General features: G+C 54.3%; 1 protein-coding gene across 1 annotated transcript; it reads left to right on the forward strand.

Moving 5' to 3' along the window:
* The first annotated feature begins 6,467 nt into the window (after positions 1–6,467).
* On the forward strand, positions 6,468–11,198 carry CIMIP2C (ciliary microtubule inner protein 2C). The gene is made up of 3 exons (XM_009930444.2): positions 6,468–6,602; positions 7,980–8,092; positions 10,827–11,198. Exons 1-3 carry the CDS (start codon positions 6,468–6,470, stop codon positions 10,969–10,971), a joined length of 393 nt encoding a protein of 130 aa, XP_009928746.2. The 3' UTR covers positions 10,972–11,198.
* The last annotated feature ends 2,420 nt before the right edge of the window (positions 11,199–13,618 follow it).

Consider the following 13,618-nt stretch of genomic DNA (forward strand, 5'->3'; position numbering starts at 1 on the left):
ATCAGCCTCCCCATTTGTCAAACCACTAAAATCCTCTATATTAATTACAGAAAGTTGTTGTGTTTTTCTTTTCCCTTTTTTTTTTGTGTTGCCTCAGAGTCGGACAAAGACACCGCACTTGGGGGCTGATTTTGGCCCCTTTCATCACCAGGAATCTCTGGGACAGGCTTTGAGTGATGTTTAAATGCTAATGGGCGATGCTAATATATTGTGTAAGAGTGTGAGTACCTATACAGAACTGTATATTTTCCTGTGTTACATTTCTCTTCTCTTGCCATCCAGGCTGCTGCGTAAAATCCCCAGGAGCCCACTAGCCCGAGCGGAGCCTGAAGAAGGCAGTTCTCCTTCCAGTAACATACCTGCAATAAATGTGCCGAATAATCCGCTCCAAATTTTCTTCCAGTTGCTAGAAAGCCTTAATGGGTGCCTGACCCATCCCCTTTCCTTGCCTCTGTAGACCGGCACAGTGATGCTTCTTGAGCCCCGCCGAGCAGGAATTTGGTGTTTTAGTGAAATCAGCAATAACTGGGGGGTCTCCTCCTGCCAGACGTGGGCAGGGAGATGGTTCCGTGCTGGAGGCGCAGCCATCAGGTGTCCCAGCAGATTGCATTGCATCCCGCTGCTGCTCTCCTCGCTCCCGGGAGGATGCAGGCAGTGCCAGGCAGAGCCCGGCGGAGGGGCAAACGAAGGCGGCTGCAGGCAGCAGGCTTTGGGGACAGCAGGATTGGGGACAGTGTGCTTTGGGGCAGCATGTTAGTATGGCAGCGGTGCTGGCAGGGCGATGCCGCAGAGGGTGGAGAGAGGAAGCAGAGAGCAATCGTGCAGCTCTGGCTGATGGGCTCCTTTCAGATGTAGAAAATACCCTTACCAGAGAGCTCTTGAGCCGGGACACGCAGCAGCTCTGTGCGAGGAGGGAGAGGATTTCATTTTCCAGTGGGTGATTTTGCTAAGAGAAATATTCCCTGCCCTTTCCTCCAGGCGGCTTTATTTACTTGTCAAAGCCTGCAGCACTTAGCTCTGCAGATTCCCACGCTGGGTCCACTCTCTGCCGAGGTCACTGGTGGCGATGGTGGTCCTCTTTCCCATCGGCAGCTGAAGTCCCAAGTCCTGCAGAACAGGAGCAGCCACCGAACCAGCTTTTCCATCAGCATCAGCCCGGAGGGGAGCCCTGGCTGGGTGGCAAAGACGCTGTAGCTGAAGGCACCACAAAAAAGGAGCAGAAAAAAACCCTTTCTCCTGCAATGCAGATGTTCCTCAGACCAAGCCCAGGGCCTGCAGGTGCAGGCAGCAGTGCCAGAGCCTCCTTGTCCTGGGGACAGCAATGTGCATTTCTTCATTTCCCATTGGACTCACTTTTTTTTGGCCCTGCTCTTCCTTGTGCTGATGCTGCCCCTTTGCCCCAGTGACAAGGACTGAGCTAGAGCCTTGCAGGATGAATAACAAGGAGAGCCCTTGCTTTCAAAGAAAGCAATATAGTCAGTCTAGCAGGACTGACTTTTGGTAAATCCGTCTGGCCTTTTGCATCATTTTCCGTTTACTTTCTTATCTTCCCATTGTATCCTCTGAGACGGATTGGAAAGCTGTGCGGATGCCGGGTCACAAGCCCACAGGGAGCCAGACAACCTTCTCATTCCTTCTTAAATGCCAGAGCTGTACTTGTTACTCAGCAGCTGTAGCAATGCAGCAGCTCTCAATGAGTGGATTTTTTTATTGTTATTATTATTATTAATTCTGACATGGGGGGTTTCCCACTTTCTTGAATTCGGTGCAATTAGCAAACCGAGATTACCTCATCTCGCCTCTCAGAGAGGAGCCAGCTGTAAGGACACGCAGTGGTTTTCTGCATGAGGTCTCCCATCCCTGCAGCAAACTCCCAGCGATGGATCCCACCCCACCAGTTTCTCCCCAGTCCCACGGTGGCTGAATCCATGTCTCACTGAGAACTAGAGAAGATGGCAGCAGAAGCCTGTCCAGCTTGACCACTGAGCCGCGGGGTCCAGATCACGGGGATGCACGGCTTGACCTGGGAGCAGCCCATCGACTCCCCAGTGGATCCGTCCTCGAGGGAAGCAATGGCACGTGGCTTTTGGAAATGCTGAAACCTGAGGCTGCATAACCTGGTGAGACCAACACACGCCTCTGCTTCACAACCCAGCTGGGAGAGAAAGCGGCTGGGAGACCTTCTCCAGAGCTGGCACTGTCATGTCCTAGCGTGAGGCGGGTGCTGAAAGCCCCTGGATTTCTATTTTCTTTCCTTCTCTTTTTCTTTCCTGCTATTTTTTTTGTATTTTATTTGAAATACCTCAGACCTTAAATACAAATCAAGAACAGCCCCTCCAATTCCCACACCTTCCAGTGCCCCTTACAAGCAAAGATTATTTTACATGCAGATCTCTGTGTGCAATTATTTTTTTTACATTGGTTCTTTATAGGCAACTGACCCTTCCCAAAGCCTTTCCAGGACAGGTCCCTGGTTGCCCTCCTGGGGCAGGAACAGAGCCCACTACTCCCCTTACACAAGGAGCTGGGGAAAAAAAAAACCCCAAAGCCTAACAAAATGTAAACCTGGGGATATTTCTGGATCCCCTGCAGCAGGAGGGTCGAGGGCAGGGGGTGCAGGCAGAGGGTCCTGGGGTGGGCGCAGCGGTGAGGGCTGGCTGGGTGCAAGCGGTGGGTGCAGAACATGTTCCAGAGTGGGTGCCGAGGGGGGTGCGGGGTATCTCAGGGTCCCGGCGGGTTGCAGAGGGGGCCGGGGGGGTGCTGGACTCCCACCGTTGCCCAGTGACGGTGTTTGTGATGTGGCTGGGCCAGGCAGAAACCACCAGGACAGTTCTGGGGGCAGCTGCAAGGCAGAGACCCTCCACAGCCCGGACACGCCTGGCAGCGGGTAGGGGCTGAGCACAACCAGACCTGCACCCCGGGACCCCGCACCCTGCCCTATGGACACTGCACCCTTCACGGGTCCTGCACCCTGCCCCAGGAACCCTTCACGGATCCTGGGACCTTGCCCCAGGCACCCTGCACCCTTCCTATGGCCGGACTGCGTTTAAGACGGGCTGTAAGAGCTGAGTACTGCAGGGACTCCATCTCCTGACTGCTCTGCTCTTGCAACCCCACATCTGCGCGTTTCCTCGGGTTGTTTTACACGGGTCAGGGGTTGTCTTCTTTATCGGGGGTTGTAGAGGGACAGAGCAGTGGATTTTCTCACCTCCTCATGCATATCGCACGAGGGCAGTGAATAATGCATGCAGCCTTTGAGAGAGGCAGACTTCTCAAGTGCACGCTGCTAAAACACCCGTCTGGTCCTGGAAGGACTTTGGGGGCTTTTCCTCTCCCCGATAGACCCCAAATGTCTCTTCCCTAAGAGAGTTTCAGCTCGTCCTGCCCTCTCGGGTGAGGCAGCTTCCCTGGCCCCTTCCCATCATCACATATTTCCCCCTCCTTCTCTTGTTTGCTTTCATGTCTCCTTTTGTTTCGTGTAAGCAAAGATTCCTGCTGCAGCCAGGGCTGGTCCAAACTGCCGCGGGATGCCCTTGCCCTGGGCAGGCAATGCCTGTCCCCGGCAGCTTTCCCCTGGTATAAAGCCAGGCCGGGTGCCAAGGCTGCGTGTCCCGTGCACCCAGGAGCTGCACCCGCACCCACGGGCTCCTTGCTGGCGGGGTTATGTGTGTGGCTGGCATCCATCCCTCTGGCTGCTTCTCTCCGGGCTGCTGGAGTCCATTTCTCCTTTACAGGCAGAGCTATATTTGTAGGAGATATATACATATTTTATTTTTATATGTATATGTATACAAATTTTTTCCTCTGGTCTTTCGAGAGCATCATTCAGCCATCCAGCGCTCTGGTTGACAGCCCGCTCCCAGTTCACATCTGACGGCTTCAACCCCAAAGTGGGTTTGCTGCCAAATGCTTCACCTTTTCTCTTCTTCAGCTGCTCTGGCAAACAGCAAACTGCAGCCACGCTGCAGAGACAAACACCCAAACGCCCTGAGCTGCAGGGCCTGATGCTCGGGCGCTGGGCTCTGCTCTGCCTGCCCTGGGCTCCAGGCTGGGTGCCCTGGCTGCATGGGTGCTCGCACGCTTAAATTGCATCCTGCGTTTTTTGGCACCTGTACCTGTTCACACAATTATTCCCAGGGTGGCAAGCAGCAGGGTACTTGCATATCAGATGTCTGTCTTTACTGCTTTGCTTTGGGTTTGTGGCCCGTTGATACCCGTAGAGGTGAACAGCATTGCAGGGCTGTGTCACCAGCTGCACGTCATCCCCTTTGTGTCTCAAGAGGCTCAGAGAAGAGAAATGCTCGTTATTTGGCTGTTAAACCAGAGCTGAGCAGAGGGAACGGGCCAGCAGGGCGCTCCCGTCCTGTATGTTGGTGAACGAGGGTGTTTTCAGTGAAAGGCAGGGTATTTAAATGTGCTGCGGATCAGGTGAAGCAAACTGTGGCCGGTTGATGCTGGGCTGGGTCTGGCCACTGGTGGCCTGATGGCCTTATTGCACCAGTGGCCATGGCAAGCGGAATCCATATTAATGACCTTATCTTGTGAAAAATCATTTGAGTCCTTAAATGAGCAAAACCCCTGTTACCCAATCTTTTTCAAATATGAGCCAAATTTGTGGTGTGCAAATTGTCATTCCTGGTTCAAGCTACACCATGGGAACTGGGCAGGGTCAGGCAGAAAAACTCGCGTATAATGGATGGGAAAGCTGGGGGGTTTTGTCCTGTGTTTGTCCCAGAATGCTAATTGGAATCTTGCTGTCTGCCAGACAAATGAACTTGTGCTTGTACCTGGGGTGTCTGCTGGGTGTTAGTGCTGTCCCCGCAGCAGGACCGGGCAGGGACTGGGCTCAGCACAGGGGGCTGCTGGGGCCACCAAGCCCAGTCCCTGCGGGGCAGGCAGCAGGACAGTGGTTTCATCCACACAGACTCGAAAAACAACTGCGGCAGCATCACTGGGGAGGGGGGCATAAGGCACAGGACTCAGCGAACTCCGGGGTCTCATTGACCAGGGGATGCGCTAAGTAGTTTGTCATTGATTTTCACCTTCAGTTATCTCCTTTCTTTGGCAGCTCTGTTTTCTCTGCCCTGGCAGCAAGGGGAAAGGGTTATATTTCCTTGTTTTTCCCTTAGATATTCCTTTTCTCCTCCTGGCTTTTGCAGAATGGTACAGCTCTGTGCTCAGAGCCAAGGTCTCCTGCACCAGCTGAAACACTGGTTTCAGGTTATAGGCAAAGAATCTCAGACTGCAGGAAAATTAACTCCAATATGCCTTGGGTGAGTTTACTTGGTGACAAGAAGCAGTTTCCACTGACTGCTGTGAAACACGGCAGTGTCTCGACACATGAGGCTTTGCAGGAAACCCAATTGCTCACGGCCATTGCGAGAAGCTGGAGGGAGAATAATGACATATATCCACGCTCTGGGAACACACGGAGAGTCCTGTGAGCTCTCCAGGGTGGCTGAAGGGGCAAATATAGTTTATTTTTTTACCACTCATTATTAGTGGTAACTGGATTTTCAGCTCTGAGCGTGCAAAGAGCTAAGGGAACTTCCAAATAACGTCTTTATGGGGCAGATGAAGTGGTAGAAATGAGTCTGTACAGCCCTCCCCTGCTCTCAGGGCCAGCCAGCACCGCATCCTGATGAATTCCCTGCCCCAGCCCGGCCCTGGGTTTTGGAAAGGGGGCATCTGTGGGGCTGTTCCCTGATTGAGAGAGGTTCCTGGTTGCTTTATGGGAGGCAGCATCAGAGGGCCTCTGGGACCGTCCCAGCAGAAGACTGGTCCCCTCAGATGCTCTGCAGCATCTCCCCATCAGCCCTGAGCCCTCTGTGAGCTGCAAGTTAGGAATGAGCTCTAGTTTGGTACCACATCCTCGCCTGAAACCCCGTGGTTTGTGGAAGGTGAGGCCACCAGAAGACAGCTGGCCAAAACACGTGCTGACCTTTCCTGGATGCCGGGGGTCTGCATGCTTGGAATAGAGGGGTCCCATTCATTCTCCCTCTTCCTGCAGGTTTTCTGCCAGGAGAGGGACCAGCTGCTCCCCTTTCCCACTCCTCGGGTGCATGGCCAGCCTGGGATTCGGCGAACCCTGCTCTGCTGGCAGCAGCTCCCTGCCTGGGACACCTCTAAAATGCAAGGAAGGGTGCTTAAAAGGGAAAATGAAAATAGGATATGTCCTGGGTCATGAGGGCACCGTTCTTCCATCACCAGGATCCCTTGAGCAGCAGTTTATCCTCAGATGCAACACTGTGCATCAAATGTGTTTTTTTGCTAAAGTGGCATTATTTAAACCCAGGGAGGTGGGTGCTGGCTCCCACAGGCATTTTGCAGATCGAGGGAGGAGAAGGGAGCTCCTTGCTCCTGGAAAGCCCCAGCACGGCCCTCGTTGACCATATTTCCCATGCAGGTATTGAAGGCACATCCCGAACGCAATGTTTTCCTTCAGAAACACCCGTGGGAACGCCACCATGAGATACCCCCAGGGTCCCCAGACCGTGATGGCATGCCAAGCAGGGGACTGGGACCCGTACCCGTGCACCCCACTGCGCACCCGTTTCAGCCTGGACGGCGGTCGATCCCAGGAGCTGAGCAGGTTTTACCAGGTGAGGACACAAGGGACCGTGGAGGGGAGCCAGGGTGGCCACAGGGTCCCGCTGGCTGCTGGGGGCTGCAGAGAGATGACCCCTCATGTGCTGCCTGCACACGGTGAGGCTCGCTGCCCGAAATCCATGCACGGGCAGGAGGCAGGGATGCCCCCTCAGCAGCCAGATTTGATTCCAGGCAGCTCGAGTGTTCGGGTGCTCACAAAACTGAAACAAGCCTTGGCTGGGGGGGGGAGTTAATCCCAGGCATCACATGTGTGTGTGCATGGGTGTCGTGGTTTAACCCCAGCCAGCAACTAAGCACCACGCAGCCGCTCACTCACTCCCCCCCCATCCAGTGGGATGGGGGAGAAAATCAGGAAAAGAAGTAAAACTCCTGGGTTGAGATAAGAACGATTTAATAGAACAGAAAAGAAGAGACTAATAATGATAATGATAACACTAATAAAATGACAACAGTAGTAATAAAAGGATTGAAATGTACAAATGATGCACAGGGCAATCGCTCACCACCCGCCGACCGACACCCAGCCAGTCCCCCAAGCGGCGAATCCCTGCCCCCCCCCCACTTCCCAGTTCCTAAACTAGATGGGACGTCACATGGTATGGAATACACTGTTGGCCAGTTTGGGTCAGGTGCCCTGGCTGGGCATGAGAAGCTGAAAAATCCTTGACTTTGTCTAAACACTACTGAGCAACAACTGAAAACATCAGTGTTATCAACATTCTTCACATACTGAACTCAAAACATAGCACTGTACCAGCTACTAGGAAGACAGCTAACTACATCCCAGCTGAAACCAGGACAATGGGGGAGTGCACCGTGCATGTTTAACAGGCACCTGGGGCTGCCGCTCCCAGGGGCTGCATGGGGAGCAGCCCCCCATTGCAGCAGCCAGCTCTGCCCCTTCCAGAGCCCCTGTCTCCGGAGGGCAGGGCACAGGGTGAGGGTCTTGAATGCAACGGGCACTGTCCGCAGAGCGGTGGGCAGAGACCTGTGGGCACAAGCACCTGAGATAACTCAGCATTTGAGAAGCAGGAGGAGCAGCTGGCTGCAGGAGCCCCCCCCCCCTCGGCCACGGCAGGGCCCATTTCTTGCTGACACCTTACAATGCATCACGAATAATTCAAACCAAGCCACCAAATTAATGATGGGAACACAGACGCTTCTTATTAATTTGCCTGTTAGCGCAGCAGCCCGAGTGTCTGAGGCAGGGCAGCTTGGGAGCAGGGCTGTGACCGGTGTTTCTGCATGGTTAGAGCGGGGAGGTGATTGCCATGTGGTTTGCAATAGTAATCCCTGCAAAATGCTGGTGCAAACATGACTGGGAACACTGAACTCAGCCAAAATGCCTGGGCGTTTGCTTTTATCTGCAGCTGACCCAGCAGCATCGTGAGTTTTACCGGGACAAGAGCGGGATGCTGTATGTCCTTCCCTACTTTGTGCTGCCCTCGAAGGAAAAGGAGAGATATCCTCATCCACTCGACCTGTGAGTACTGACAGCCCTGTGGACAGTCCCTAGGACATGGTGGCACCCAAATCCCAAGGTCTGGGCTAGTGGGATGAAACTGGAGAAGTATGGGGGGGTGCCAGCCCCATACCTGATCCTCCTTCTCTGTTTCACCCAAACCTTCTGTCTTCAGAAAAATGAGAGCAGAAGAAACCGGATTAACTTGAAAGGAAAGAATAAGTGGGAGGCATGCCAGGCTTTGAGGCTTCTTTCCCAACTTAGCAGTCCCAGGATTGTTTTTTTTTTAAAAGCAAGCATCCTCCTGGCTGTGTGTTTGAAATCCTGGATGTTTATTTATTTCACAGCCCTCACAAAAACTGGAGCAGCATCCTGGGGGCCCCCTGTCCCATCTCCTCCCCTCCTCGTTGCTATGGGATACCTGCAGGCTCTGCTGCTCCCTGGGACCTTTCCCACCACCCATGGACACCCATGGCACTGACAGCCCCCACTGCCCTGCTCAACCCTCCAAGGACCAGGGGAGCTGTCAGAGGAACGTGTTGCTCTGGACCGATGCGGGTTATAGCTGGCATCCAAAATAGCCTCTTGCCTTGAGCTCTGAGCACAACACTGGCCTCCTGGGATGATTATATAGCACCTGAAATGGGCTGAAAATGCACCTACAGAGCTGCCAGTCCAGGACCGGGAGCTGAGCTGCGGTGGGAGGCAGCTGGAGCCAGCCGCCCGCAGAAATACGCGGGTGCCCTCTAGTGCTGTGTTCCTGTGGTCCAACAGGAGTGCAAAATCCAGGAAAAAACCCTCCGTTCATCTTCAGAGAAAATATCTTCATATATTTTTCTTATATCTGGCTGGATCTGCCTATGCTGTAACTTGTGCCTATCACTGCTCCGATCACCGTGCACCTCGAAATTCAAGGTGCATCCTCCAGCCTCCTGTATCTCTACATCCTCTCTTCTCTGCTACCTGCCCTTAGGTAACCGTAGACAATTTTGTCTTCTCCTCTCCCGGCTGAACAACCCCAATTCTCTCAGCCTGTCCTCACAGCAGAGGTGTTCCAGCCCTCTCATCATTTTTGTGTCCCCCCTCTGGACCCGCTCCAACAGGTCCACGTCCTTCTTATGTTGGAGGCCCCAGAGCTGGACGCAGGACTCCAGGTGGGGTTGGTCCACATCAGGTCCTCCAGCCCATCTCAGTGGCCCTTGCTGCGGTATGTCCGTGTCTTCCTTGCACAGAGGAGCCTAAGACCGGCCACAGCACTGCAGGCAGCGACCAGGGGGGCTGGATGCTGCCTCTGCCTCGCCAGCCGCTCTCCTGCTTGCAGAGCCCAGGAGGTGGCTGGACCCTCCTTGCTGCGAGATGGGAAGTCATGGTCATGCTGTGAGCACAGCAGTGAGTTTGGCTATGGCCAGCCCTGGAAGCCTGGGACTCTGCAAAATTTTGTGTGTGGAGCTCCGAGAAGCTGCTTAAATAAGAGGTTAATTGATGGGCATGGAGCGCTTCGTCCTGGCTGTGTGCTGTAGCTATCTAGGCCGGCTCATGTTTTCATATCAACCCTTCGGTGCCCATCCAAAACAAACAGGAGTGGGGGAGGCTGTCCTTCACCCAGGCCAGGTCTCATGGCAAGGCAGAGAAATGTGTGGGACGAGGAGGATAGATGAAAGCGGATGGAGTAAAACAGATGCCGTCGGGGCCATGAGCGCATCCCCCTTCCAGGAGTTTAGCTGGCAGAGGCCAAGGTCAGCCCCAGTGCTGATAAGAGCTGTTGTGAGCAAAGCTGGAGGTGATGGCTGGCACCTCCTTTCCTTTGGGTTCTGCTTTTAAGCCGCACATTTATCACCGGCCCCCGCCTTTGCAGCTGTGCCACAGCTGGCTCTGCGCCCAGTCTTGGACCTCCTCCACTCCAACCTGGACCCGGATCTGGGCTTGACCTCGGACCTACCCACTGCTGGGTGGCTCTCGGGCTGTGTCTGACCCTGGACACTGTCTTCAGACCCGATCCTGACCCTGACTTGCTGCTAACGCACCCCTGCTCCTTGTTGCTGAGGACCTTGCTGCTCCCTGACTCGTGTCCACAGAAATGATTTGACTTTGACCTGTTCCTGGAGGGACAGGCAACGTGTCCCCAAAAGGCCACAAGCAGTGGTGGCCTCAAAAGTAATCTGTCTTTTCCCTCTATCCCTTCAAACACTTCCCCATCCCCAGGGTCCTTCCCCATTCAGTGGTCTGCATTAGTATTTGTGGCCTGGAGGTCGTGGGTGTTTGCGAACAGGAGAGCATCGCTTGGCCTTGCAGCATCATGGCACAGACAAAATATCCCAGTTCTGCCTCTGTTTTCCTTGCGCTGATCAGTAAGCAATACCTGTGCCCATGCGATCCGTGACAGCAAGACTTTGGGTGCATGTGAGGGGCTCAGGAGCAGGCAGAGCCAGCGGGAGCTCAGGAATTGGGAGCCCCGGGGTTACATTAGCCCTGCACAAGGTGAGATTGAACAAGTTCTCTTGTGGGGACAAAAGAAGAATTCTCTTGGGGCTGCAAGCTCGCCTACTTCTGCAACTCTGCTGGGGTGAACGGTGCCAGGACTGCAGGTGCCCCAGTGCCCTTGGAGCACACCCCTATGGCTGAGCCCTGCCCATACCTCCGTAACACCTGTCTGCACCTCCGTAACACCTGCCTGCACCTCCGTAACCCCTGCCTGCACCTCCGTACCTGCTGCCTGCACCTCTGTAACCATCCTTGGTGCCCTGTTGCTCCCCAGCCCAGCGCTCAGTGTGAAGACCCGCTGGCATTTGCTGCGAGTGTCCCCGGTGAACCTGCGGACCTACCAGACCTTCCCCTCGGGGAAGAGAGTCACCTCCCAAGAGAGAGAGACCCGAGACAGCTTTTTCGAGTACCGAGCCTAACCGCTGGCGTCCACCCTGCCTGCGGTGGAAACCGAGTTTTCCAGCTGGGAGTGGAGCAACAGGAAAATAAAGGAGAGGGAGCTGCCGGCTGTCTCGGGCTCTGTGTGCCGTGGGGACCTGCCGCGTGTGGCAGGGATGCTCTTTGTCCATGGCCTCCAAGGAGAGGGGGCAGCTGCCCACCACGCAGCTCCTCTTGCCATTTGGGATGATCAATGGGCTGAGGTTGCGGGCAGGCAGGGGATTAGCTCCGTTTGACGGGCTCACCGTCTGGCAGGCAAAATGCCCCCCCAGCTCTGTCCCTGCCCATGGACGCTGCTGCATCTGCCGGGGGTGAAGGGAACCTCTGTCCCAGTCTGGGCTCTGTTCGCGGTGGTGGGGGGTCACCCAGGACCCTCTCGCCTGGGTTGGGATGACTGCTGAAGTGTTGCAATGGTGGGGAAGAGCACATAGACTTCAGCATAGTCACCAGTGACCTCAGACGGGATGATGAGCTTGCAGACAGCATGAAATCATCCAGGTAACGAAGACAAGGCTGCAGGAGGGTCTCTGGGGAAGATGCTGCTAAATCACCCATGGGGTTCCCAGCCCAGTGGTACCACCCAGCAGCCAGACCATGGGTTTACAGCGGGCGGGTGGCTGGCAGTGGCCAAAAAAGCAAAGCAGACCCCAGGAATAATTAGGAAAAGAGTGGAGAGCAGAGCAGGCAGCATTGGGAGCCTATGGGGGGTTGCCCTCCCTGCTGCCTGTGCATGGCATGGCTGTCCTGCCTCCAGGAGGAGATGATGGAGCAGGAGCAGGAGAGGGTAAGATGCTGGAGCGGGAGAAGGTTCAGGGAAGGGTATTGGAGCAGCTGGAGGTCCACGTGGCATCCGTGCAAGAAACAGCCATGCAACACAGAGCCCATCAGCCTGGAAGAGAGAGGACAGGGGGTTGGTGGGGTCGGTTGTTCACTGTCTCATCCCGCAGAAGAGCTGAACAGGACCACAAGAGGTGGCCATTGTCAGGTTCAAAGCAAACCCAGTGGGGTAATTCTTCCAAACCACTGGAGTCCCCTTCCCAGGATGCTGTGCACAGCAAAATCTGACATGGTTTCAAAAAGCTACCAGAGAAACTGGTGGAAGAAAACTACTCTCAGGATGACTGACTACAAGGACAATGAGTCGAGGGAGGATGTGCTTTGCTAGGAGGAAGGGGAGCTTAATTCCTCCATCCTCTGGGAGGGCTCATGCACTGTGGAGAGCACGTTAGGATGGGTTAAGCCATGCCAGGGCTGGTAGGACAGTGTCCCAGTGTGGGCAAGGGGCAGCACACAGCCTTAGCCCTGCTTAATTTATTTGAGAAGACATATTTTCTCCTGTGATTTTGGAAGTGGATGACATGGTAGGGCACGGACAGAGTCTGTCACTGATGCTGACGACCGGGGCTCTGTCCCCATATGCCACCCATCCATGAGGGGTCTGGCACCTTTGGGCCACCAGTGAGCACCCTTGCAAGCTGTGCCAGTGTTTGAGAAATATCTGCTTACCTCTGAAGAGTATTTCCCTGCGTGTCAGCCTGTGGCTTTTGCCCACGGGGCTGGAGAAGGGGTCCTGGCCCCACTTCTGCACCATTACAGGCAGATGTCCGTCTCCTCCCCAGCTTGGAGCTGCTGGGAGGGCAGAGGCCGGAGGTCCAGCTCAGCCCTGGTCACTGCTGCCTTGCCAGGGACAGGAGCAGCCTTGCGTCCTTGCCCCAATTCCGCCCCAGCCACATCCCCGGGCTCTTCCTTACTCAGCTGGTTAATAACCAGCCTCCTGTCTGATTCCCATGCCTGATTCGAAACACAAAAGTAGCTTAGCAATGAGGGGCTCTTTGTAGCAGCTATTTTGGAAACCTAGAGATGGTTTTTTTCGTAGCTTTTTATTGACTTTTTTCCCCCACTCGCTGACATCTGAAGTGAAATAACCCTTTTAAACTTATCTCCTCCTCACTCCCCAGCCAGCACATTTCATCCAGTTAGAGCAAGCTGATGGGGACTTACTACTGCAGCACTTCAAAAGCTCGGGTTTAACACACCAGGGAAAGTCTTCATGTATTCTAGTGCGTTACTAAAATCACTTTAAACTCCTGTCAGGTCATCATTCGCAGTGAGACAGAGTTGTGCATGCTTTTTAGGGCTTGTTCCTCAGCCAAGATCAACCACGCAGCATTTATGGGGTGGGAAGGATGTTTGCAGCAGCCACAAAGAAGAAAGTCACTTTGAGCCAGTGGTGCAAAGGCCAAACAGCAAGAGAGATCTATTTATTTGAACTATAAGACAAAATTAATTAATGGCATCATTTCCACCAAATTTCATTTGTCTCCCTGGAAGGGCTTTGCATGTTGACTCAGGCATGGCTGCTGAGGTGTCCTGGGGAAGTTCTTGTCTGGGTGCTGTATCACACGATGGACCCCTGAATTAAACAAGAGGTTTGAGATCTTTAGTGCAGAGGGCCAGGCTGGGTAGAGATCAGCAGATCACAGGGGTCACCCCTTGCAGGTCCAGGATCTGATCCTGAGATTGCTTTTAGGCACGCGGAGGGATGCTGCAGGAGTGGAAACAGAGCATCTGCCCACCCGCCTGCATGACAGAGAGGGGCTGTGGGTATGTCACCCCTCACCCTCCTCC

Source organism: Haliaeetus albicilla, chromosome 18 (assembly GCF_947461875.1).
Source record: "Haliaeetus albicilla chromosome 18, bHalAlb1.1, whole genome shotgun sequence".
Taxonomy (NCBI): Eukaryota; Metazoa; Chordata; class Aves; order Accipitriformes; family Accipitridae; genus Haliaeetus; species Haliaeetus albicilla.

Coding starts and splice junctions, on each gene's coding strand:
- CIMIP2C (XM_009930444.2), top strand. CDS start 6,468: ATGAGATACCCCCAGGGTCCCCAGACCGTGATGGCATGCCAAGCAGGG. Junction 6,603..7,979: donor AGCTGAGCAGGTTTTACCAG/GTGAGGACACAA, acceptor TTTTATCTGCAG/CTGACCCAGCAGCATCGTGA. Junction 8,093..10,826: donor TATCCTCATCCACTCGACCT/GTGAGTACTGAC, acceptor GTTGCTCCCCAG/CCCAGCGCTCAGTGTGAAGA.